At 50.7% G+C, this 25858-nt stretch overlaps 1 protein-coding gene across 1 annotated transcript in view; it reads left to right on the top strand.

Moving 5' to 3' along the window:
• Positions 1 to 10451: 10451 nt before the first annotated feature.
• The window catches only part of PEDS1 (plasmanylethanolamine desaturase 1), a 31133-nt gene continuing 15726 nt past the window's right edge, over positions 10452 to 25858 (top strand). The window contains exon 1 of the mRNA XM_089667142.1: positions 10452 to 10609. Within this exon, the coding sequence (XP_089523268.1) occupies positions 10519 to 10609 (91 nt within the window). The 5' untranslated portion in view covers positions 10452 to 10518. The remainder of the gene's footprint in view (positions 10610 to 25858) is intronic.

Consider the following 25858-nt stretch of genomic DNA (forward strand, 5'->3'; position numbering starts at 1 on the left):
TGTGCATCCCCGTGCCGTCCGCCTCATGGCTGTCATTTGCAGGGACACAGCTGTTACTCCCAGTGTGACATCTATGCGGGTGCACAGCCCTGTGAGATACATTCTGTATGTGTATGTATGCGTGTGTATGTATGTGTGTGTATGTATGTATGTGTATTTACACACATGCTGTATTCTCACCCCCAGCACTTGTCCATATGTGAAAGATACAGGGTGTAATGCAGGGGTGTGGAACTGGCGGCTCTCCAGCTGTTGTGAAACTACAAGTCCCATCATGCCTCTGCCTTTGGGAGTCCTGCTTGTAACTGTCAATCCTGCAATGCCTCATGGGACTTGTAGTTTGGCAACAGCTGGAGGGCCGCCAGCTTGACTCTTGTGGTGTAACGGATCAGCGACACTTGAAAAGTAACACGCACTTCCTTCCTGTTCAGAGATCATCTTTATGAAGTACGTTTATGAATAATCCAGGAAGTGAAAATGTGGCTTCATTTTAATATGAGCTCAACGTCTGGAAAATGGAGCTGTGGATCGTATATACGTGATGTACACATCATTGTCATATCCTGTGGGGGATAGTCTGAGGCGATCTGAATTAAATTTAGCTTTTCTGAAGGAAGATTTTTAGTATCGGAGAAGCTTACACTCTAATGTCCCCTCCCCCGCAGTCACATCAGTCTCTGTACCAGAGGAGCTTAAACTCTAATGTCCCCCCCACAGTCACATCAGTCTCTGTACCAGAGGAGCTTACACTCTAATGCCCCCTCCCCCCCACAGTCACATCAGTCTCTGTACCAGAGGAGCTTACACTCTAATGCCCCCTCCCCCCCACAGTCACATCAGTCTCTGTACCAGAGGAGCTTACACTCTAATGTCCCCTCCCCCGCAGTCACATCAGTCTCTGTACCAGAGGAGCTTACACTCTAATGTCCCCCCCACAGTCACATCAGTCTCTGTACCAGAGGAGCTTACACTCTAATGCCCCCTCCCCCCACAGTCACATCAGTCTCTGTACCAGAGGAGCTTACACTCTAATGCCCCCTCCCCCGCAGTCACATCAGTCTCTGTACCAGAGGAGCTTACACTCTAATGTCCCCTCCCCCACAGTCACATCAGTCTCTGTACCAGAGGAGCTTACAATCTAATGTCCCCTCCCCCACAGTCACATCAGTCTCTGTACCAGAGGAGCTTCCACTCTGCACCAGAGAGGTTGTGCTGCAGTTGCTCTCCCTCTCCAGACACTAGGGGGCCAGGCCTGCTCGCCTGGCCCCAGAAACATGGCCTCTTCTGGGCTAGGCTCAGACCATGCTCCCCCTGAGGGACCCAGCTTGCCTTCCCATACTTCACCAGCACCTGAAGACCTTGGCTGTGGCCCTAAAAGTGGGGAATCCCTCCCTGTCTTTAGAGAGCGGGTTGCTGATTATCTGGTGAGAATCGCAAAGGAGGAGGAAAAGTTGGTGAGTCTAAAAACTGACTACAAGAAAAAGAAAGTTCTCCATGACAAGTCATGGAGCAGCAAGAGGCAGAGCATGAAGCCGGAGATGAAGGGTTTGGAGGTCGCCATTAAGAAGCAGCAGAATCTGGTAAAGACGCTGAAGGAGAAGAGCGGAGCTTTCAGAGAAAAGTTCCGGAATGAGGAAAGGTTCCGGAAGATGAAGGGAGACTCCGGTAAGGATCCAGCATCGGCGGTGGCAGTACGGGTGGAGAGTGAGGAGGGGGTCCTGGATGCTGCCCCTGCTATCCCATCCACCTCAGGATCTGCTTCCCTGGAGGAAATGTCAGCCTCTGCTTCCCTCCCTCCACAGCAAGCTGGAGGATCAGCACAGGAGGTAGAGGAATATGGCGGAGGACTGCTGAAGTACATTGAGGAATTGGAGTCTTCCCTAATTGGAAGAACTTTCCGTTTTTCTGAGGACTCTGAGGATGAAGATGACGGTGAGGACTCTGTACCTGGTCCTGTAAAGGAGAAAAAAACAGAAAAGCCACGCTTTATTAAAAGTGCCATTTTGGACTCCAGTGTGGACAGCCATGTGCACTGCAGTGTTTTGGAGGGAAATCCTCCTGTGTGTGCACAGAGCTCTGCAGGGAAGATGGCTGCTGTGCCTGCAGGACTGCACTCTGCTGGGACTGAGGACTCTGATACCAGGAACCCTGGGACTGAGGACTCTGATACCAGGAACCCTGGGACTGTGGACTCTGCTGGGGGGAAGGTAAAGGGGGGATCTGAGACTATTGCTGGACAACCTCTGCTGATGGCTGCAAATGCAGCAGAAAATGGTGGGAGGGAAATTGTCAGCAGCACTCTGAAAGGGGTTGCTGAAACCCAGGGGAGAGTGACCAGGAGTGGAAGGCTTTTGCCTAAGAGGAGTATGTTGGGGGAGGGGGAGACAGGAGCATCTGGTGTGAGTGGGTCTGCTGGGAGCAGTAGTGCCACGAGTGAAAGGAAACATATGGATGATAAGAGTGCTTGCAATGCTGGAAAGGGGAATGCCTGTGTGTTGGTGGATGGAGGGACTGCTGCTGCCTCTGATGGTGGTCTGCAGAGCGGGGGCTCTGAGGTTCCTGCAACCAATGGGCAGGGTGCAGCTTTAAGGTCCACTACATCTAATGCTGCAAATAAGACCTATGCTGGGGCTCTGGCTGGGAGGAGGGGGTCACATCATGTTGTCAGCTCTGGGGGGAGGTCTGCTGCAGGTCTGCCATCTGCACCCCTGTCCTTCAGGAGGAGGAATTTGGTGCAGCTCAGATGGGAAGGTGGGGGTGCTCCCCCGGTCAGGATGTCGGTGGTGGACAGGATTTTGGAGATGGGGTTTAGGGCGGATGATATCTTCGCCTTGATCAGCCCTGTAGGATCCTATGAATATGATCTGTCCTTTGTGCGCCCCGAGTCTCTGGATATATTCTGGGAGAAGTATGAACACATGTATAAGGGTCTGCCGGAGTGGAAGGGACTCGTCCCAAAGGTGGTCTCACGCCAACCTCTAGTGAAGACGGTCACCATTCTAGTACGGAATGAGTCCATTCCTTCGGCTGACTTGGCTGTCTGGCTGAGGAGATTTGGGGAGCTACTTGCACCCCTGAAGAAGATTGTGGATGAGAGAGGGATATGGACTGGTGGGTGGTCGGTGCAGATGAGGTTGTATGTGTGTGGGAATGTGGTCCAGCATCTGCCCTCCTCAGCCTTCATTGGGAAGGACAGGATTGTGGTGTTCTACCCTGGACAGCCCAAGCTCTGCAATAAATGCGGTTCTCGGGGTCACTTCGCCTCCTCATGCCCAGAGATGAAGTGCTCCCTATGTCAGGATCTGGGGCACCTGGCTAAGGATTGTAATATCATCAGGTGCAATCTGTGTGATAAGGTTGGCCATTCGTACAACCGGTGCCCTGAGGCCATGCACAACCAGTCAGCTTTGGTGGAAGAGTTTTTTCGTCTGGACATGGAGGAGGCAGAGGAGAGGGAGGCTGTGCCAGGGGTCCCCAATGTCTCTGTCCCTGTGGTCCCAGTGTCTGATGGTCCCTCTAATGTATCATCTCCTTGTGTTGTGCCCCCTGAGTCAGTGTCCGTGGATGTTGTGTCTGATCCTCCTGTGTCAGTTTCCCCAGAGGTAGTGGGGGCTGTGGAGGGAACTGGACCAATGTGTATGGTTGCACCGACCCCCCCTCCCCGGCGTCAGAGGGTCAGAGCGCGTGAGGCGCTGGGGGGTGGAGTGAATGATGGTGGGGGTGTTGGGGTGAAGGTTGGGGGGACTGCTGTGGTGAGTGGAGAGAGTGGGGTGGATGATGTTGTTGGTGATGGTGGAAGGGAAGGGGAGGGGGCTTTGCGGGCCGGTTTATCAAATGATGATATGGAGTGGTTGGAGGCAAAAAGGAAGTCTGGGAAGAAGAAGCGGAAGAAGGATGTGCCTGTACCTGACCCTGGGAGGGTGGAGGTGTCAAACACATTTGAAGTGTTATCTGAGGTGGAGGATGAGGGATCTTCAGGGGATGAGTCTCTGGTTTCCATGGAGGAGGAAACACAGAGGACTATGAAGCGTGTAGGGTCTCCAAGTAGGGAGGGGAGTATGCAGGCTAAGAAACGGGTACCTCGATCATCCTGATGGCGGTTCCCACTCCTTTGAAGGTGGCGACCATTAATGTCGCCAGCATAAAATCAGTAAGCGCTCGTAACATGGCCTTATTTTTGCTCAGCAGGTTTGATGCTGACATTTTCTTTTTGCAGGAGACCAGGTTGTCCAGTTTGGGGGATGTTCATATGGCGAAGAAGGAGTGGAGGCGCGGCCCCTCCTTCTGGTCTCTTGCGGCCGAGCCTTACACTGGAGTTGCGGTACTTTTTTCCGGCATGGTAACCTGTCGGCGGATTATTGAGGTAGAAATGGGGAGATGCATGGTCTTAGACGTCTCCATGGGGGGGCAGGACCTGCGCCTGATTAACATCTATGGGCCCCAGACAAAATGGGACAGGAAATGCCTCTTCATGAAGATCAAGCCTTTCCTTTTTACAGCCCAGCAAGTTGTCTTCGGTGGTGACTTTAACACCGTCACTAGGACTAAGGACAGGAGAGGGACCGGAGTCAGGCTGGACTGTGACGGGTTTTTTTTAAACAAAATAGCTAGAGAGGCAGGTCTGGTTGATGTGCACATTCATTGCTGCCCAGACGACACGGGATTCACTTTTCAGAGAGGTTCCAGTCAGAGCAGAATAGATAGGTTTTTTTTAAAGGGGAACTCCGCCTTCTCGGCACCAGTGTGTCAGGCGGTAGAGTTTTCCGATCACTGTATTCTGTCTGTGACTCTGAGTGGCCCCGATACACCACCTAAGGGGAGGGGTACCTGGAAGCTGAATTCGGCACTCCTGGACGATGAGAAGGTGAGTCAATCCTTTGAGGATTTTTTTCAGGCACAGGTATCAATCATGGACGTTTGCAGCAGTAAGTCCGAGTGGTGGGAGCTTACAAAACGAAGGATCGTTGGGTTTTTCAAGGCCATAGGAAGAAATAAACAGCTTGATAAGTATGTCACCTACCAGCGTCTGCGGAGGAAGCTCGATCGGCTTGTCTCGAATAATGGGGATCCAGAAGCGATCTCTGAGGTCAAACTCTTGCTCAGGCAGTGTCAATATGACAGGCATGCCTCTTTGGTTCTGGAAAGGGATTATGGGAAATATCACTCGCCCGACCCTTACCAGAACTGCAAACAAGGTAGAGCAGTTAAGTCAGTTGTAGGCCTGGTTGACAGTACGGGTTCCCTGACAAAGTCCAAGTCAGGGATCCTGGAAACCTCCAGGTCATATTATGCTGACCTCCTGGGTAGGAGGGACCTCGATCGGGCGAGCATGTCGGGTTTTCTGGACTCTACTCCAGGACTGGGAAATGGCAGTTCTCTTGTGAGTTTGACAGAGGACATCACGGCAGATGAGGTGGTGAAAGCTATTGATCAGCTTGCCATGAAGAAGTCGCCTGGGCCAGACGGATTGACAGCCGAGTTTTATAAGCACTTTAAGGTGACTCTGGCCCCATATTTGGTGGAGGTGTTTAATGGCTGTCTGAGAGAGGGTTCGCTCTCTCCCTCCATGCGACAATCTGCAGTGATTCTTCTGTCAAAGGGTAAGGATTCCTCGAGAATTGAGAATTGGCGGCCCATTAGCCTTCTCAATGTTGATAGGAAGATATTGGCAAAAATTATTTTCTGGCGTTTATCGTCTGTTGCGGGCAATTTACTTTCTCGCCATCAGCACTGTTCGGTTCAGGGAAGAAGCACTTTTTCAGCGGTGTTAGCTGTCCGGGAGGCCCTGGAGCGGTGCAGGGCTGCAGGCTGGGGAAAGTTCCTGCTGGCATTGGATCAGGCCAAAGCTTTTGATCGAGTCAATCATGAGTACCTATGGCTGCTTCTTGGCAAGTATGGCCTGGAGGGGGGCTTTATCGATTGGCTTAAGACCTTATACAGAGGGGCTGAAAGCTTCATGCTTGTGAATGGTTGGATTGGACGGCCCTTTGAGGTTGGTTCAGGTGTGCGTCAGGGGTGTCCTTTGAGTCCTCTGCTATATGCGTTTGTAATCGATCCCTTCATTCGGAGGTTAGAGAACGGACCGTTGTGTGGAGTTCCTTTGGGCATTCCTGGGGAGCCCCCTCTGAGGGTCGTGGCCTATGCTGATGACGTGTCTGTTTTCATCTCCGGGACGCAGGAGGCAGAGGAGGTGGTCTCGGTGATGGAACAGTATGCTGAGGCATCTGGCTCAAAGATCAATCAGGATAAGAGTGAGGTTTTCTGGATGGGAGAGGAAGGCGAAGGCTTTACCCTTCCGGACGCCTTCCCAGAGCCCCAGCAGGAAATTAAAGTTTTAGGCATCAGATTTGGTCCCGGTGATTACGGCCTTGCAAATTGGGTAAGCAGGCTACAAGATGCCGATGCCAAGGTGGCCAGCTGGAAGGATTGGAAACTCTCTTACAGGGAAAGGATTGACCTGATTAAAACTTACCTGATCCCGGTATTTCTGTATGTCAGCTTTGTCTGTGTTTTGCCAGTGTCTCTCTATGCGAGGATCTACAGTTGTTTCTTCCAGCTGTTATGGGGGCACAAACTGAACCTCATTAAGAGGTCTGTAACCTACCTTCCCAGGCGGATGGGTGGCCTAGGTATGGTCAACCCGGTGGTTTTCTTTTCTCTGATGTTTTTGAAACATAATTTTGGTAGCATGCTGGCAGAGGAACCGCCTGGGTGGGTTGGTATTTTTCAGTCCTGGTTTAGGCCTTTTCTACGGAGCTGGGAGAATGGTGGGCCAGTGAAAAGCCTGAGGGTCCAACATGGTAAGCTCCCGGCTTATGTTGCCCCGTGTCTGAAAATGCTTCGGCAATGGCGAGTGACGGCGGAGGAAATTAAATCTCTTCCTAGGAAGGCCCTGGAGAGGAGGGTTGTTGAATCTGCCTTTAGCGAGCCATTGGCCTTGAGGGATTGCCCAGGCCCGGTTATGAGGGAGGGTCTGCGTTTGATGAATCTGGAGAGAATCCCTTTAAAGTTTCGGGATTTGGCCTGGCTCTCGTTCCATGGCAGACTCTATGTGAAGGGCAACCTGAAGCATCGCTCTGCGGAGAACCGTGGTTGTCCAAGAGTGGAGTGCGGTGGGGTGGAGGAGACGATGGACCATTTCTTGCTTCAGTGCCCCTTCAATATAGAAGTCTACAAGCGGGTGGGTGGGGCTCTGGGGATCCCTTTCCTTTCCCGCTTGAGTTACGCGGAGTGGTCATACGGAGCCTTTCAGACTCACCGGGATTTTGATTTTGAGACACTTTTTCTAGTTAGCTTAGTAGTCCGTTACCACACGTGGAATGCACGGTGTCAGGTTTCCATTCGCAAAAAAGTCCTTCCTGTCGAGGTGGTGGTGAACAACATTCTGGGTGAGGTTGGGAAGATTCGGGGTCTTGAGAAGGACAGGTGGCGGCCGGGAGCCTGGACAAAGGCGTGGAGGAATGTCAGGTCCCCGTAGCTGCTGTCTGTCAGTCTCTGGGGGCGTGGCTTCTCTTTCTGTCCTTTCACGTCCCCTAGATTTTGTAACATCAGATTTTTGAAGAAAGGCTGCATGCATGGGATTGATGTATGGGATGAATGTGTGGGATGAATGTATGGGATGAATGTTTAATCGTTTCTTAGCCTGAGGGGGTGTTTAGGTGACGGTCAGGATTTGTTATTTTGCTGAAGTAAGCTGGTTTTGTTTAAAAATACATATTTTTATTCTGTATATATGTAAATATGTTTTTTATGATGTTTTTTGTTTGCAAGATTTTAATAAACAAAAAATTTACACTCTAATGTCCCCCCCACAGTCACATCAGTCTCTGTACCAGAGGAGCTTACACTCTAATGTCCCCCCCACAGTCACATCAGTCTCTGTACCAGAGGAGCTTACACTCTAATGTCCCCTCCCCCACAGTCACATCAGTCTCTGTACCAGAGGAGCTTACACTCTAATGTCCCCCCCACAGTCACATCAGTGTCTGTACAGAGGAGCTTACACTCTAATGCCCCCTCCCCCCCACAGTCACATCAGTCTCTGTACCAGAGGAGCTTACACTCTAATGTCCCCTCCCCCACACAGTCACATCAATTTATATACATTATATTCTGCTCTGCAGCAGCCAATCAGCATGAAGCGTCCGTTCTCTGTACAGCTGTGAATGTTTGTTTCCCGATAATGGATGATTCTTCTGGACGATGTTGGTAAATGAAGCTCATTGTGTATTGTTTGTGTGGAAGGAGAAGTCCTCTGCTCCGGGACTGACATCTGGAACGTCATGTTTTTCCCCTCTAAGGCTGCCCATACATTACACAATTCTCCTTTAGATTTCCCAAAACCACATAATTGGAGGTCACACCGAAACACTTACAGCTTGTATGTAACCAGGTCGGCCCGTGTACTACATAGAAGGTAAAACTAAAGGAAATTGAAGAAGAAAATTGTATAATGTGTGGGCAGCCTAAGTTGATGCCAGTCCTGGTGTACCTATTGTGCTGGGTGCGTTCCCTGCCGTCCTCGCCAACCCTCCCCACCACTGCCTGTGTGAGACTGACAGGTCTGAGGCTGCAGGCATTCATTGTCTGTGGCTGTGTCATGCTTCCCACGTACACATGAGGGTCGGAGACGAGGTGTGGCCGCCCTGGCCGCTGTCCAGCCTTTCCAGCACAGCGACTGGATGTGCGATCTGTTCCCAGACTCAGCAGCGAGGGCTATCCCTGTGCCAGTGCGAAGCTGCACCACCCTGATCCCAGGACTCGTATTCTGCTCCCAGGATTCGTATTCTGCTCCCAGGATTCGTATTCTGCTCCCAGGATTCGTATTCTGCTCCCAGGATTCGTATTCTGCTCCCAGGATTCGTATTCTGCTCTGTGCTCTGCGAAGTCTAATACATCGCTGTTAGGAGAAGAAGTCGGCAATGGCCGCCTACATCGTACTTAAAGGAAGGCAGAAATAAAATCCAAACCATTTATAGGTTTCCTGTCCCGGCATCAGGAGAACACCAACAAGTCCAAAAAGTTCCTCTTTCTGTAGGGGGGGGGGGGGGGGATAGAAACTGTCCTCCGTGCTGCGCGTGCATGTTGGCTCCATGTTCTCTTAAAGAAAAAATCTCATATATACACTCTCCATATATATATAATTGTTCTCTTGTGTGTATTATATTTATTATTATTACTCTTTTCTCTCTACTTTCTCGTTTCTTCTTTTTATTCTCTCTCCCCCCTCCCTCTCCCCCTCTCCCCTCCCTCTCCCCCCCTCCCCCCCCCCCCTTGTGTGGAGAGCAGAGCTGTGGGAGGGGTCCAGCAGGCTCCGCCTACTACAGAAGGGGGGCGGAAACCAGACCAGTCACCCTGCACAAGTAGGGACCAGAACTGTGAGAGGGCCCCAGCAGGCTCCACCCACTACAGAAGGGGGCCGAGACCAGTCACCCTGCACAAGGAGAGAGAGCAGAACTCTGGGAGGGCCAGAACAGGCTCCACCTACTACAGGAGGGGCAGAGACCAGACCAGTCACCCTGCACGAGGAGAGTGAGCAGAACTGTGGGAGGGCCCCAGCAGGCTCCACCCACTACAGAAGGGGGCCGAGACCAGTCACCCTGCACAAGGAGAGAGAGCAGAACTGTGGGAGGGGCCCAGCAGGCTCCACCCACTACAGAAGGGGGCCGAGATCAGTCACCCTGCACAAGGAGAGAGAGCAGAACTGTGGGAGGGCCCCAGCAGGCTCCACCCAGTACAGGAGGGAGCAGAGACCAGTCACCCTGCACAAGGAGAGAGAGCAGAACTCTGGGAGGGCCCCAGCAGGCTCCACCCACTACAGGCTGCCTGCAGAAAACTACAGGAGGGGGCAGAGACCAGACCAGTCACCCTGCACAAGCAGGGAGCAGAACTGTGGGAGGGCCCCAGCAGGCTCCACCCACTACAGGAGAGGGTGGAGACCAGTCACCCTGCACAAGAAGAGAGAGCAGAACTGTGGGGGGACCCCAGCAGGCTCCACCCACTACAAGTTGCCTGCAGTCAACTACAGGAGGGGGCGGAGACCAGACCAGTCACTCTGCACAAGGAGGGAGCAGAACTGTGGGAGGGCTCCACCCACTACAGGAGGGGGCGGAGACAGGACCAGTACCCCTGCACAAGGAGAGAGAGCAGCAGTGAGTGGTCTTTATTACAGGAAGTCTCACCCTGGATGACTGCACAGATCTGGAAGGAATACACGGATCCAAGGAAGAATACACATGGCTCTTGTATTTGCACAATATTTACTTATCCCGGAGTTCTGCTTTAGGTGTCATTAAATGTAATGATGGTTTGGCTCTGGTTAGTTGCTGCCTCTCCCTTGTCCCTTTTTCTTCAGATTGTCCGTTTCATTCGAGCTAAACATCTGCCAGATATTGTGCCGTCTGTTTATACTGCCGCACTGTTATCTTTATTGTGATGATCTATTGAGTGTTTTGTAGTCTGACCCGTGATTTCTTCTCCTTTCTTGCAGGGAAGCGGTTACAAGAATGGATCTCCGTCATGCTTTGCTTCCTTTTGATGTCCTTTAATTTCTGCAACATAATCCGCTATTTCAGCTTCGAGCACACGGCCAGCATTGTACTCAGCATTGGTAAGTGGGAGCGTCTGCTTGTGTGTGATGAGGAGTCCAGCTCAGTGTGGGGTGTCCACAGAGCCAGGCCGACCCAGAGGCAGGGGATAGGCATCCTACTGTGGTGGTGAGGGCATAGCTGGGGAGTCTTCTGCTTCTTCTCCCTGGACCTGTCCTCCGCTCTGCAGGATCCATCAGACAGGTCGGCCCTACTGTTTGTGTACACCGGAGATCGGTCCCTCAAAGGGGCCCGGCTGGCTGTGTGAAGGCTGTCCCCGCTTCTTATCATGGAAGACAGCCGTCACACAGACAGCGGAGTCATGTTGATAACAAAGGAAGAGCGGATCTCCCAGTGTAATCTGGCCAGGCTGTCAGTGTGACAACTGTTTGTTTGTTTTTGTTTTTTTTGTCGTTTTTTTTGTTGTTTTGTTTTTGGGGTTTTTTTTTTTTTTGTTTTGTTTTTCTTTGTTTTTTTTGTTGTCATTTTTGTTTTGTTTTTTGGGGGGTTTTGTTTTTGTTTTTTGTTTTTTTTGTGTCATTTTTTGTTTTTTGTCGTTTTTGGTGATTTTTTTATTTTTTTGTCTTTTTTTTTTTTTTATCTTTTTTTTTTTTTTTTTTCTTCAATTTATCAATAAAGATGTTTTGTGTAGGGTCACGTTTTTGGCATCTTTGCCTTGGGTGTCAGAGGACCTTCTTTTCTTTTTTTTTTTATCCTGGCACTGGATGTCCATATGTGGGTTACCTGATCTCATAAGTCCCACCTAGAATGTTGTTTGTGATCTCTGCTCACCCTGTTATAAAAAGAAAATGAGAAAATGTACATTGAGGTATTCCAATATTTGCTGTAAAGGAATCTCTGATGTGATGTTTGAATTTTTACATACTTGCTCTTCCATATTTGTGTGTTTTTAGATATATAGTTTGGTCATTAGAGGGCGCTCTTAATGACATAGTGCAGTTACTCTGGCTTTTGTTTTTTTGTTTTTTAACTGCTTTGTATATATAATAAGTATGGCTGTTCCCATGCACATAACTGGGAACATTATTGGTGACATTCTTATACGGAGTTCCCGGGTCTGCATACCTGTTATGACAATTATTTGAAGCTCCTACCATCCCTGGGCTTAGTTTTGAGGTCTGTATGCCTGCTGTGCCCATTATGAGGGGTTCCCACCATCCCTATGCTGAGTTCCTGGGTCTGTACACCTGTTGTGCCCATTATGAGGGGTTCCCACTATCAGTACTAGAATTTTTGTATAATTTATATTGTGGTGAATTGTCAGCAATTTTAAAGCGCTCTCTCGCTCTCTCTTCTCCCCTGCAGCTGCTGTTCACTGACTCAGGGGGTCACATGACCGTAGGGTGACTATGCTGTGTATCTGTGTTGTCACCCTATTACATGGAAGCTACAAGCGGCCACGCCAACACAGATTACATAGTAAACACTGTCACCATGTGGAAGCCTGTTCTGAGATATTCCATGCAGCCATCACCGGAGAGCAGTCAGAGTGGCAGCGGCTGCAGGGGATCAGTCAGAGTGGCAGCGGCTGCAGGGGATCAGTCAGAGTGGCAGCGGCTGCAGGGGATCAGTCAGAGTGGCAGCGGCTGCAGGGGATCAGTCAGAGTGGCAGCGGCTGCAGGGGATCAGTCAGAGTGGCAGCGGCTGCAGGGGATCAGTCAGAGTGGCAGCGGCTGCAGGGGATCAGCCAGAGTGGCAGCGGCTGCAGGGGATCAGTCAGAGTGGCAGCGGCTGCAGCGGATCAGTCAGAGTGGCAGCGGATCAGTCAGAGTGGCAGGGGATCAGGCAGAGTGGCAGCGGCTGCAGGGGATCAGGCAGAGTGGCAGCGGCTGCAGGGGATCAGTCAGAGTGGCAGCGGATCAGTCAGAGTGGCAGGGGATCAGGCAGAGTGGCAGCGGCTGCAGGGGATCAGGCAGAGTGGCAGCGGCTGCAGGGGATCAGGCAGAGTGGCAGCGGCTGCAGGGGATCAGGCAGAGTGGCAGCGGCTGCAGGGGATCAGGCAGAGTGGCAGCGGCTGCAGGGGATCAGGCAGAGTGGCAGCGGCTGCAGGGGATCAGGCAGAGTGGCAGCGGCTGCAGGGGATCAGCAGCACAGAGAGAAGAGAAGGTGAAAATAGAAAAGTACAAATCTCTTCTACAGTGACTGGAAATCATGGCAGTCCTTGGCATAGACATCAATAGAGATCAGTTCAGAGAGCAGATTCAGTGACACCGGTCCGCCGGGTGTCTGAGGACAGAGCTACGTGTTTCCTTGCATTGCCCGTTATATGTCATGTGTGGACGCTTTGCTGCTAGGCAACCTGACAACTGAGGTTGTGACAACAGTGACGGTTACTGCGTGACCATGTGTGTGTGTGGGGCGAGGCTGGGTGTCGGCGGGTGTTCAGGAAATGCTTGTGTTCATAAATGTAAAGCTGGTGTCAGCCCTAACAGACAACATTTGTATTGGTAAAGTGCGGTCTGTCAGAAACCATTGTTTACTCTTCACTTTTATTATCCTTTGTTACCTCTTAGCCATTTCTAGGATATTTGTCCTCCAATAGTGACCTTGAGATCTGAAAGCTGAATTCCAGGTGTGGCAGTATATCCAGAGTTGTGATGACCCAGCTTGGACCATGTATGTACACTGTATTGCCCCAAGTATTGGGCCCCGCTCTTCCCACGCACATGACCTTTAATGGCCCCCCAGTCTTAGTCTGTAGGGTTCAATATTGAGTTGGCCCCGCCCTTTCCACACACATGACCTTTAATGGCCCCCCAGTCTTAGTCCGTAGGGTTCAATATTGAGTTGACCCCGCCCTTTCCACACACATGACATTTAATGGCCCCCCAGTCTTAGTCCGTAGGGTTCAATATTGAGCTGGCCCCGCCCTTTGCAGCTATAACAGCTCCAACTCTTCTGGGAAGGCCGTCCACAAGGTTTAGGAGGGTGTCTATGGGAAGGTTGGACCATTCTTCCAGAAGCACATTTGTCAGGTCAGGCACTGATGTCGGGGGAGGAGGCCTGGCTCGCAGTCTCCACTCTAATTCATCCCAAAGATGTTCTATGGGGTTGAGGTCAGGACTCTGTGCAGGACAGTCAAGTTCCTCCACCCCAAACTGGCTCCATGTCTTTATGGGCTTTGTGTACTGGTGGGCAGTCATGTTGGAACAGGAAGGGGCCATCCCCAAACTCTTCCCACAAAGTTGGGAGCATGAAATTGTCCAAAATACCACCTTAAGAGTTCCTTTCAATGGAACTAGGGGGCCAAGCCCAACCCCTGAAAGACAACCCCACACCATAATCCCCCCTCCACCAAACTTTACACTTGGCACAATGCAGTCAGGCAAGTACCGTTCTCCTGGCAACCGCCAAACCCCGACACGTCTATCGAATTGCCAGACAGAGAACCGTGATTGGTCCCTCCAGAGAACATGCCTCCACTGTTCTAGAGTCCAGTGGCAGCGTGCTTTACACCACGGCATCCGACGCTTTGCATTGCACTTGGTGATGGAAGGCTTGGATGCAGCTGCTCGGCCATGGAAACCCATTCCATGAAGCTCTCTACGCACTGTTGTTGGGCTCATCTGAAGGCCACACCAAGTTTGGAGGTCTTTAGCTATTGACTCTGCAGACAGTTGGTGACTTCTGCGCACTGTGCGCTTCAGCATGCGCTGACCCCGCCCTGTCATGTGACGTGGCCTACCACTTGGTGGCTGAGTGGCTGTTGTTCACAGTTACTTCCACTTTGTTATAATCCCACTAACAGTTGAGCGTGGAATATTTAGTAGCCAGGAAATGTCACGGATGGACTTATTGCCCAGGTGGCCACCTATCACGGGACCACGCTTGGAGTCACTGAGCTCCTGAGAGCGACCCATTCTTTCACCAATGTTTGTAGAAGCAGTCTGCATGCCTAGGGGCTTGATTGTATACACCTGTGTCCATGGTGGGGATTGGAACACCGGAATCACATGATATGGAGGGGATTGGAACACCTGAATCACATGATATGGAGGGGATTGGAACACCTGAATCACATGATATGGAGGGGATTGGAACACCTGAATCACATGATATGGAGGGGATTGGAACACCTGAATCACATGATATGGAGGGGATTGGAACACCTGAATCACATGATATGGAGGGGATTGGAACACCTGAATCACATGATATGGAGGGGATTGGAACACCTGAATCACATGATATGGAGGGGATTGGAACACCTGAATCACATGATTGGGAGGGGATTGGAACACCTGAATCACATGATTGGAAGGGGATTGGAACACCTGAATCACATGATTGGAGGGGGATTGGAACACCTGAATCACATGATTGGAAGGGGATTGGAACACCTGAATCACATGATTGGGAGGGGATTGGAACACCTGAATCACATGATTGGGAGGGGATTGGAACACCTGAATCACATGATTGGGAGGGGATTGGAACACCTGAATCACATGATTGGGAGGGGATTGGAACACCTGAATCACATGATTGGGAGGGGATTGGAACACCTGAATCACATGATTCAGAGGGCGGGGACAATACTTTTGGCTATATAGTGTGTATATATGTATATGTATATATGTGTGTGTGTGTATATATGTATGTATATATATATATGTGTGTGTGTATATATATATATATATATATATATAATAATTTTTTTTTTTCTTTTCATTTTTTAAAAAAACTTTTTTTTCTCTTTCCTTCTTTTACCTGTACGGTTTTTTATTTTCTCCTTGCCATATGTGGCAGTATAAATACCAGACCTGTGTAAGCTGACAATGATGGTATTGGGCACCACTGGTCCTCTCCGCTAGCTGGCCGGGTTCACATACATGCAGTGCGGTACATCACATGTGATTCGAACAGAAACCCCACTGCATTCCTGTACAAATTGCATGCGATTTGTGTGCGGTGCGATTGGAGTTGTACATTTGGTATGGCTGAAATCACACCCCCACCAAAAAGGTACAGGACCCTTTTCTTGGTCCGCACTAGAATCGGATCGCCTGGGTATTCACACTTATGTGATCCGATTCTGCACATCGCACCACGTTTTGCGGACTGATTTCGGGGTTTTGTTACACACCCGCAGCGGTTCGCATGAACGGGGTGCAATTCTGATGCAGTGCGGAATTCACACAGAAAACGCTGGTAATTCACACCTATGTGATCTGGTACTGCACATCGCACTGCGTTTTGCGGACCGATTTTTGGGGGGGTGGGTTGTCAGCTTAACATACACACCCGCAGCGGTTCGCATGAACGGGGTGCGATTTGTGATGCGGTGTGGAATTAACACAGAAAATGCTGCAAATTCTGTACCGCATCAGTGTGCACCGTGTACTGTACTGATTGGCTGTCCTGCTGCTTTCTGAATGCAGGTCGCTCGCTCAGCCCCGTTTGGAGGACACTCTGTATTCCTTCAATGAAGGATCCTTCAATGTTCTCTATTTCATGTGTGGGGCTCACAACCTCTAGAAGTAGGCAGTGCATTGGATCTGACCGCCGCCGCAGGAACTCGGGGCCCCAGGTCTGTGATAGGTGGAGACTCCGTAATAACATCCCACACAATGGCCGTCCTGCCTAGTATTGGCACGCTCTTATCTCTGGCTTGTAACACTCGCAGGGTGCCGAGCATGTTTGCTGTGGATCTGTGCCTTGCGTTAATAATTAATATCTCGGGTGTCTCTGGCGGGGTGTTTGGCTTTCGGTGTCCCATGGCTGCCGGATCGCGTTTCACGTCTCACGAGTGTCGCTCTGATTAGCTGGAGGAAGTTTCCTGGACAGAATGTGTGTCACGGGTGGAGAGAGCGGTCACAGGGATCCTACAAGGAATCAGTCGCTTCCTCCCACCCAAATCTGCCCCCGGACAGAGAGGAGGAAGAAAATACGCCCCCTACTGGCCATAGCAGATTCATGGCTCTCATGCCTCCCCCTGCCAGGTACGGGAGCGGGATTCTGGAGAGGAAGTTGGGGTCTTGTTTCCTGGGGGCCACCGGCTTTCCAGACCAGAACATGTCTGGGCTAGGAACGTGGTCACATGCCTCATTCACACAAGCTCTGTCCTCTGAAGAGCGGTCCACATTTGGATCACTCTTTAGAGAGCATTTGACAGGCAGCGAGGAGGCTTATCACCAAGGCTTTAACCCCTTGATCCCCGCATTGTCGCACCACATCCAAGGCATTGCACACTGTTGCTGGGGTGCTCTGTTCACTTTTAAAGGGTGCCAAGCCCACCTAAAGCAACAGGAGGTCTAATTCCTGCTGTGGTCATCGTGGCCCTGGCCTGTGTGCACTCGCAGCGCTTCCCTGGCCTGTGTGCACTCGCAGCGCTCCCCTGGCCTGTGTGCACTCGCAGCGCTCCCCTGGCCTGTGTGCACTCGCAGCGCTCCCCTGGCCTGTGTGCACTCGCAGCGCTCCCCTGGCCTGTGTGCACTCGCAGCGCTCCCCTGGCCTGTGTGCACTCGCAGCGCTCCCCTGGCCTGTGTGCACTCGCAGCGCTCCCCTGGCCTGTGTGCACTCGCAGCGCTCCCCTGGCCTGTGTGCACTCGCAGCGCTCCCCTGGCCTGTGTGCACTCGCAGCGCTCCCCTGGCCGCCGCCTCTGCAGCTAAAGGGGGTAGTGATTGGGGGGGGGGGAAATATGCACAGCTTAACTGTGGGTTTTACTGCCCCCCCCCCAACAGCTAGTGGAAAGGAGCCCTTACCCAGGTGCACAGGGTCAGGGATTTCGCTGATCACAAAAAGTTGAGTTTTTGGTTCCATAGACTTCAATGGAAATGCTGAAGAAAAGCATGGAGTGCGTCTTTGATGTGTTTTGCGTTTTAAGCAGACAGCCTGTGAATGACAGCCTCAGCTCTGTTCCTGTGTGCTCTGTGGAGGGGGGTGCATTCCTCCCCTCCCTCTCCTCTCCTCCCTCCCCCTTCTGGACTTGTACAGATGAAGAGAAGAAGGCAGATAAACAGGTACAACTTATGTAAGAGGATTTGTTTTATATCTTCTAGCTTCACTGGGGATATGGCAGTGCTTACAACCACTTTAACCCTTGCAGTGCAGGAAGGACAGGGGCCCACGGCAGGGGCATTACAGGGGCCCACGGCAGGGGCATTACAGGGGCCCACGGCAGGGGCCCATAGCACGGCATTAGTTCCAGCCTGGAGTTCAGTTTTGAGTCACTTCAGGCTTTTGGGAATCCTCACCCGGTAACGCGGGTTGGACTCGTGGGTGAGGGTAGAATACGCGCAGTGAAATACGCAGCCGGCAGTCGGAATTCCCATTCCCCCCTCCATAAACAGATGGAATTAATTGGCTGGCAACACAAGTCCCTGGTGAGGAGTAATGTGAATCAAACATTAACACGTTTCCCCGATGAGCTGGCACGGTCTCCCTGTATGTAGTATGAGCTGCAGGCGGCGGAGCGCACCCAATGCTCTGTTCCCGCACGTCGTTGTGCACCGCGCCGGCCATCTTCATGGTGTGGTGCGCCTCTTCCACTGAAGGGCACAAAGGTCGGCTGCTGGAACAGATGTGTAGCTGTGTCAGCATTTGGATTTCGGTGACCCGGAATCACTCCGGTGATTAGGACCACCCTGCCCTTTCTTTTCTTTCTTTATTCGCTGTGCAGTGCCTGGTGATTCTGCCAGTCCCCCCCTTGCATCTGATCTGCGCAGGCGGGGTCTTGTAACTTGGGGGGGTGTCACAGGACGCTGCACCAGCGCATGGTGTGCCCGTTTCTCCCGGTTTTGGCTTTGCCGCCATGACTCCTTCCAGTGCAATACGCACTGCACACAAAGCAATTATCGTTGTCAGCCCAGGGGTCCAGAAAGCAGTACATCCCGGATCTATCCGTGTGACTCTCAGCCTGATGCCTAGGTCTGGATGGAACTGGAGCTGGCGAGAGTTTTCTTCTGTCTTCAGTTGCCTCTGTCTGTTCTCCTCAGACAGGGCTCTCCAAACTTCCTAAACAAAAGGCCATTTTACTTTCCTTCAGACTTTAGGGGGCCAGCGGAAGTAGACACTATCCTTGCTTCCGTGGGAGTAAACCATGCCCCATTGTTGGTGTCAGTGGAAGGAATAGTGCCCCATTGTTGGTGTCAGTGGAAGGAATAGAGCGTCACCGTTGGTGTCGATGGAAGGACTAGTGCCCCACCGTTGGTGTCAGTGGAAGGACTAGTGCCCCACCGCTGGTGTCAGTGGAAGGACTAGTGCCCCATACTGGTATCAGTGGAATGAATAATGCCTCAACGTTGGGGTCAGTGGGATGAATAATGCCTCAACGTTGGTGTCAGTGGGATGAATAGTGCCTCATTGTTGGTGTCAGTGGGAGGAATACTGCCCCATCACTGGTGTCAGAGGGAGGAATAGTGCCCCTTATTGGTATCAGTGGGAGGAATAGTGCCCCATCGTTGGTGTCAGTGGGAGGAATAGTGCCCCAACATTGGTATCAGTGGGAGGAATAGTGCCCCATCATTGGTATCAGTGGGAGGAATAGTGCTCCTTATTGGTATCAGTGGGAGGAATAGTGCCCCTTATTGGTGTCTGTAGAATGAATAGTGCCCCATCGTTGGTGTCAGTGGGAGGAATAGTGCCCCTTATTGGTGTCTCTGGAATGAATAGTGCCCCATTGTTGGTGTCAGTGGGAGGAATAGGGCCCCATCATTGGTATCAGTGAGAGGAATAGTGCTCCATCATTGGTATCAGTGGGAGGAATAGTGCCCCAACATTGGTGTCAGTGGGAGGAATAGTGCCCCATCATTGGTGTCAGTGGGAGGAATAGTGTCCCATCATTGGTGTCAGTGGGAGGAATAGTGCCCCATCATTGGTATCAGTGGGAGGAATAGTGTCCCATCATTGGTGTCAGTGGGAGGAATAATGCCCCATCATTGGTATCAGTGGGAGGAATAGTGCCCCATCATTGGTATCAGTGGGAGGAATAGTGCCCCATCATTGGTGTCAGTGGGAGGAATAGTGCCCCGTCGTTGGTGTCAGTGGGAGGAATAGTGCCCCGTTGTTGGTGTCAGTGGGAGGAATAGTGCCCCGTCGTTGGTGTCAGTGGGAGGAATAGTGCCCCGTTGTTGGTGTCAGTGGGAGGAATAGTGCCCCGTCGTTGGTGTCAGTGGGAGGAATAGTGGCTTGTATCAGTGGAAGGTACAGTGAACCAAGGGTTGTCTAAAGGCAAGCAAAGGGCCATATCCCGTTTGGGCCACAGTTTGGAGACCCCTGCCTTTAGACAAGCAGTCCTAAGGGCACTTTGTTGCTTGCAGGTCTTAGTACGCAGTGCTGTAGTTCCAGGCCCGGCGGCAGGCGACTGAGCAAAGATAACAGGAAAGGGGACCTGTTGTTTAGGCTGGTCAGGCCAGGGTCGTGGTGGCCGCTAAAAGGGCCTCTGTGCCACCAGAAGATGGTGGTGGTCTGGGAAGGCAGTAGCTGCTAGCCCAGTTCAGAGACCATTTCCAAAGGTTTGGTGGGCAGCAGGCAAATGTAATCCAGTAAACAGTCCGAGGTCATGCCTGGCGGAAATCCAAAAGAAAAATCCAAGGCAGAGGATGACAACATGGGAATCCCAGAGGCAGGACTGGTAGGCAGACAGGCAGCAAACCCTATGATAAGCCCACAGAACTGGACTCCAATAGAGCGCCACACCGAGGCAACTGATGAGGGGCAGGAGAGTATGGAGGCCTGAGCCGCATGGCAGCCGAAGGTTCTGCTGGGGAAGGTGCGTCCGGTTGGGAGAAATGCGTGACCACCAGATGCAAAGGAGAGCTTCTCCCAACACCCAGCAAGATGGCGCCTATTGCAATCCCCTACAAGCAAAGTGAGGTTCAATGGCTGATTGGTTGCTGTGACTGAAGGCCTTTCCCTTGTCTTCTGATTGGTTGGTGTGAGTGAAGGCCTTTCCCTTGTCTTCTGATTGGTTGGTGTGACTGAAGGCCTTTCCCTTGTCTTCTGATTGGTTGGTGTGAGTGAAGGCCTTTCCCTTGTCTTCTGATTGGTTGGTGTGAGTGAAGGCCTTTCCCTTGTCTTCTGATTGGTTGCTGTCAGTGAAGGTCTTTCTCTTGTCTTCTGACTGGTTGCTGTGAGTGAAGGTCTTTCTCTTGTCTTTACTTCTGATTGGTTGCTGTGAGTGAAGGTCTTTCCCTTGTCTTTATTTCTGATTGGTTGCTGTGAGTGAAGGTCTTTCCCTTGTCTTTACTTCTGATTGGTTGCTGTGAGTGAAGGTCTTTCCCTTGTCTTTACTTCTGATTGGTTGCTGTGAGTGAAGACCTTTCTCTTGTCTTCTGACTGGTTGCTGTGAGTGAAGGTCTTTCCCTTGTCTTTACTTCTGATTGGTTGCTGTGAGTGAAGACCTTTCTCTTGTCTTCTGACTGGTTGCTGTGAGTGAAGGTCTTTCTCTTGTCTTTACTTCTGATTGGTTGCTGTGAGTGAAGGTCTTTCTCTTGTCTTTACTTCTGATTGGTTGCTGTGAGTGAAGGTCTTTCTCTTGTCTTTACTTCTGATTGGTTGCTGTGAGTGAAGGTCTTTCCCTTGTCTTTACTTCTGATTGGTTGCTGTGAGTGAAGGTCTTTCCCTTGTCTTTACTTCTGATTGGTTGCTGTGAGTGAAGGCCTTTCTCTTGTCTTCTGATTGGTTCCTGTGAGTGAAGGTCTTTCTCTTGTCTTTACTTCTGATTGGTTGCTGTGTTTAGCGGCCTTGCTCTTGTCTTTCCTGAGTCCGTGGGATGATCTCCTGACTTTTTTTGCTCTCAGAGCCCAGGACCGTGCTGAGTCAGGAATTTCTGTTTCAGCGATGTATTGTCATAGCCAATAACACAACGCCGCCCTGAAAGCTCTGCGGTTACCCTGCGAATGTTCTCAGCAAGCTTCGGCTGTGCTTCCTATTCCGCTTGGCCTCCGGACTTGTGGTCACAGATATCTGTGATAACCTGGAGGGGGAAGCTAAACACATTTTACTTGTTTTGAGGATGTTAAATAAACAGAGTGACAGACTCCATTAATCTCAGGAAGGAGCCAATCCGACCAAAAGCTAAAGTAGACCTCTGGGCCAAATAAAAATGACAAATGGGATGCGGTCTGTCAGTTGCATTTCCTCGGCAGTGTTTGTTTTTCTTATTCCCTGCATTTTTTTTTATCTTTTGACTGTGGCAGTATATCTGTAATTGTTCCACTTCCTGTAAAAAGGTGACAACACTTCTTTTTCTCCTTTTGGCATTGCAGCGTTGTCACCTCCTGGACAGGGTAGTCCTAAATGGACTTCAAGTAAGTGACAAACAAATTTAAAGAAATCTCCTCACTATATTTTTATCCTTTCCTCAAGGCAAAAAAGTCCCGTCCTTCTAGCTTGTGTCTGTTGTTAGCCCTCCTCCCCCACCGCTTTCTGACCGTACATCTATCTAGATAATTGAATAAATGAATATTTAATTAACTATAACTGACAGCGCTTGTCTCTTGAACTAGGTTCTGACACCGGCGCTGTTGCTGGGTCTTTGTATTCGTTTAAGAAAGCAGGCAGCCTGCACCGTGACGACTAGTACCAGTGTGCAGCCTTGCCATCTGTGACCTAGCAACAAAGAAAGTTATGTGGCAGGGGGCCGCCTGCACCCTGACAACCAATCATACTAAACAGAAGCTTCCTGCATCCTGACAACCAATCATACTAAACAGAAGCTTCCTGCATCCTGACAACCAATCATACTAAACAGCATGCGCTGCCCGCATCCTAACAGCCAAGCACAATAAACAGCATGCAGTGCCTGCATCCTAACAACCAAGCACACTAAACAGCAGGGGCTGCCCGCGTCCTAAAAACCAATCATACTAAACAGCAGGGGCTGCCTACATCCTGACAACCAATCATATTAAACAGCATGCGCTTCCTGCACCCTAACAACCAAGCACACTAAACAGCATGCGCTGCCTGCATCCTGACAACCAATCATACTAAACGGCATGCGCTGCCTGCATCCTGACAACTAATCATACTAAACAGCATGCGCTGCCCGCATCCTGACAACCAAGCACACTAAACCGCATGCGCTGCCCGCATCCTGACAACCAATCATACTAAACAGCATGCGCTGCCCGCATCCTGACAACCAATCATACTAAACAGCATGCGCTGCCCGCATCCTAACAACCAAGCACACTAAACCGCATGCGCTGCCTGCATCCTGACAACCAATCATACTAAACGGCATGCGCTGCCTGCATCCTAACAACCAAGCACACTAAACGGCATGCGCTGCCCGCATCCTGACAACCAATCATACTAAACAGCATGCGCTGCCTGCATCCTGACAACCAATCATACTAAACCGCATGCGCTGCCCGCATCCTAACAACCAAGCACACTAAACCGCATGCGCTGCCTGCATCCTGACAACCAATCATACTAAACGGCATACGCTGCCCGCATCCTGACAACCAATCATACTAAACGGCATGCGCTGCCTGCATCCTGACAACCAAGCACACTAAACTGCATGCGCTGCCTGCATCCTGACAACCAATCATACTAAACAGCAGGGGCTGCCTGCATCCTGACAGCCATAGTCGCTGAGTGGCAGGGTTCATCTGGGTCCTAACAACCAATCTAGGAATCGGGGGAGGCTGGGGATAGGGCCGCACTAGCTGACACGCCCCCCTTTGCCAACTTTGTGAACGGGATTGTGGCATCTATGCTGTGTGTGAGATCAATGGTAGTGACGTCCACTAATTGGGCACTTATTGGGGAGAAGCAGGAAATTAACCCCTTGGCGCCGGCGCCTACCGGCCCTTTAAGGGATTCAGAAGCCGGGAGGCAGGGCGGGGTTTAGGGTCATGTGACCGCTGTGACACGCCGTCAGGGCTGTCACATGATCGGGAAAGGTCCCGATCGAAAGAGGAGATTGGGACCTTTCCATGAGTACCGGACATGTGTGCTGGGAGCGTGCAGGGTGCGCGCTCTCAGCACATATGTTTTTTTTGTAATAGAACGCAAATGTGTGTCCGCTCGGCGCCTATGCCCACATGCTGTGAGGCCGCACATTTGCATTCGGCCGGTTTGCAGAGGTTAAGGGTCCAAAAAGAGATTTACTTGACATTTCAATACAGTTTCATCGGGGAAGTGAATACAGGCATTTAGACACGCAAGTCTGGATCTGTATTTATGTTTTTAATGCCTAAAGGAGTTAATTTTTAAGGGCCCAACACTGGAAACACTTTTTAGTCAGTTATTGCGTACCGAGAATCCCATCTCTACAGTCACTGGCCTTATATTCTCCACAATACAATGTCTTTCCCTATAGCGGGCCTATACGTCTTTAGGGTCCGAGCACGGTGCTTAGAAGGAAGGTGTCGGATGTTGGGGCCACAGGTACTCTGGGCTCTGATTTCGGTCACGCCGTGTACATCGTTATCTGGGGAGGGACGGCAGTAAGTGTAGATGGTGAGACGGCTTGTTCAGCTGAGCCAATGCAAATTTAATGAGCATCACACTTGTCAGCGTTGGCGGTCGGATTGGCTGGATGTCCGTAAAGGCAGATGCATCCAGTGAATGCTTCCTGTTAATCTGGAAGACGGGCGCTCTAGGTGTTCATAGACATCCCTTATGTATTTATTTATATTTATTGCTGTCAGATTAAAGCCTCCATTTTTTTTTTTTTTCCCCCTAAAGTTTTGCTCATTTATAACACTCCCTGAGCGATTTCTCTGCTCCTTTTTTCTTATGTTTTCACAGAAGTTGAAGCGTATCTAAATCCAAGAACAAAATCTTTTACATTTACCAGTCTTTAGGTTTGGTGGCTGCCATCGTTTTATTTTTATTATTCTTGTCTAGTTTTTATGTTGTTTTTTTAGGGAGGACTATTATTATTATATTATTATACAGGATATATATGGCACCAACAGTTTGCTCAGCGCTTTACAATATAACGGGAGGGATGTTGATATCAATAATACTGTATATAGATATTGATACTTTTGCTGGTGAAGTTGTAATGTAAATGTCACATTCATTCATGGCCATCCCTATACCTGTGTACATGTGGGAATGTCAGCCGTCATCAGTGTCTATGGTCATCCCTATACATGTGTACATGTGGGAATGTCAGCCGTCATCAGTGTCTATGGTCATCCCTATACATGTGTACATATGGGAATGTCAGCCGTCATCAGTGTCTATGGCCATCCCTATACATGTGTACATATGGGAATGTCAGCCGTCATCAGTGTCTATGGCCATCCCTATACCTGTGTACATGTGGGAATGTCAGCCGTCATCCGTGTCTATGGCCATCCCTATACATGTGTACATATGGGAATGTCAGCCGTCATCAGTGTCTATGGCCATCCCTATTATTATTATTATTATACAGTATTTATAAAGCGCCAATAGTTCACTCAGCGCTGTACATTACAAAGGGGGACAGAACATGTGACAGAACAATACCAATACAATGCAAAACATGAGGGGATCGAGGGCCCTGCTCTTTCGAGCTTACAATCTAGAAGGGATGGGATAGTGGTACAGGAGGAGATAGCTGTGGGGGATGGAGTGGTAGGAAGAGTGGAGGAGGTCAGCAAGTTAGCAGGGGGTGAGGTAGGCTTCCCTGAAGAGATGGGTTTTCAGGGTGCGCCTAAAGGAGAGGAGAGTAGGTGATAATCTGATGGGTTGGGGCAGGGAGTTCCAGAGGATGGGTGACACCCTGGAGAAGTCCTGGAGGCGGGCATGGGAGGAGGAGACCAGGGAACTAGAGAGAAGGAGGTCTTGTGAGGAGCGGAGTGTGCGTGTTGGGCGGTACTTGGATATTAGGTCAGTGATGTAGTTCGGGGCAGTATGGTGGACAGCTTTGTACGTCAGTGTTAGGATTTTAAATTTGATCCGTTGCGCAATCGGAAGCCAGTGGAGGGATTGGCAGAGGGGGGTGGCGGAAATGGAGCGGTTGGAAAGGTGAATGAGTCTGGCAGCCGTATTCAGGATCGACTGAAGCGGGGATAGCCAGCGGCGAGGCAGGCCAGTGAGGAGGGAGTTGCAGTAGTCGAGTCGTGATATGATGAGGGAGTGGATGAGCTGTTTAGTGGTTTCTGGGGTTAGGAACGTGCGGATTTTGGCGATGTTGCGGAGGTGGAGTCTGCACGAGTTTGTTAAAGATTGGACTTGGGGCTGGAAGGATAGGTTGGAGTCCAGAATGACACCAAGTACTCTGGCCTGCAGAGCGGGTTTGATATTGGCGTTGTTGGATGTGATGTAGAAGTCAATGGGGGGTGGGGTTCGGGCT

The sequence above is a fragment of the Staurois parvus genome, unplaced genomic scaffold (assembly GCF_062004578.1).
Source record: "Staurois parvus isolate SC_StPar_1 unplaced genomic scaffold, SC_StPar_1.0 ptg003055l, whole genome shotgun sequence".
In the NCBI taxonomy this organism is placed as follows: Eukaryota; Metazoa; Chordata; class Amphibia; order Anura; family Ranidae; genus Staurois; species Staurois parvus.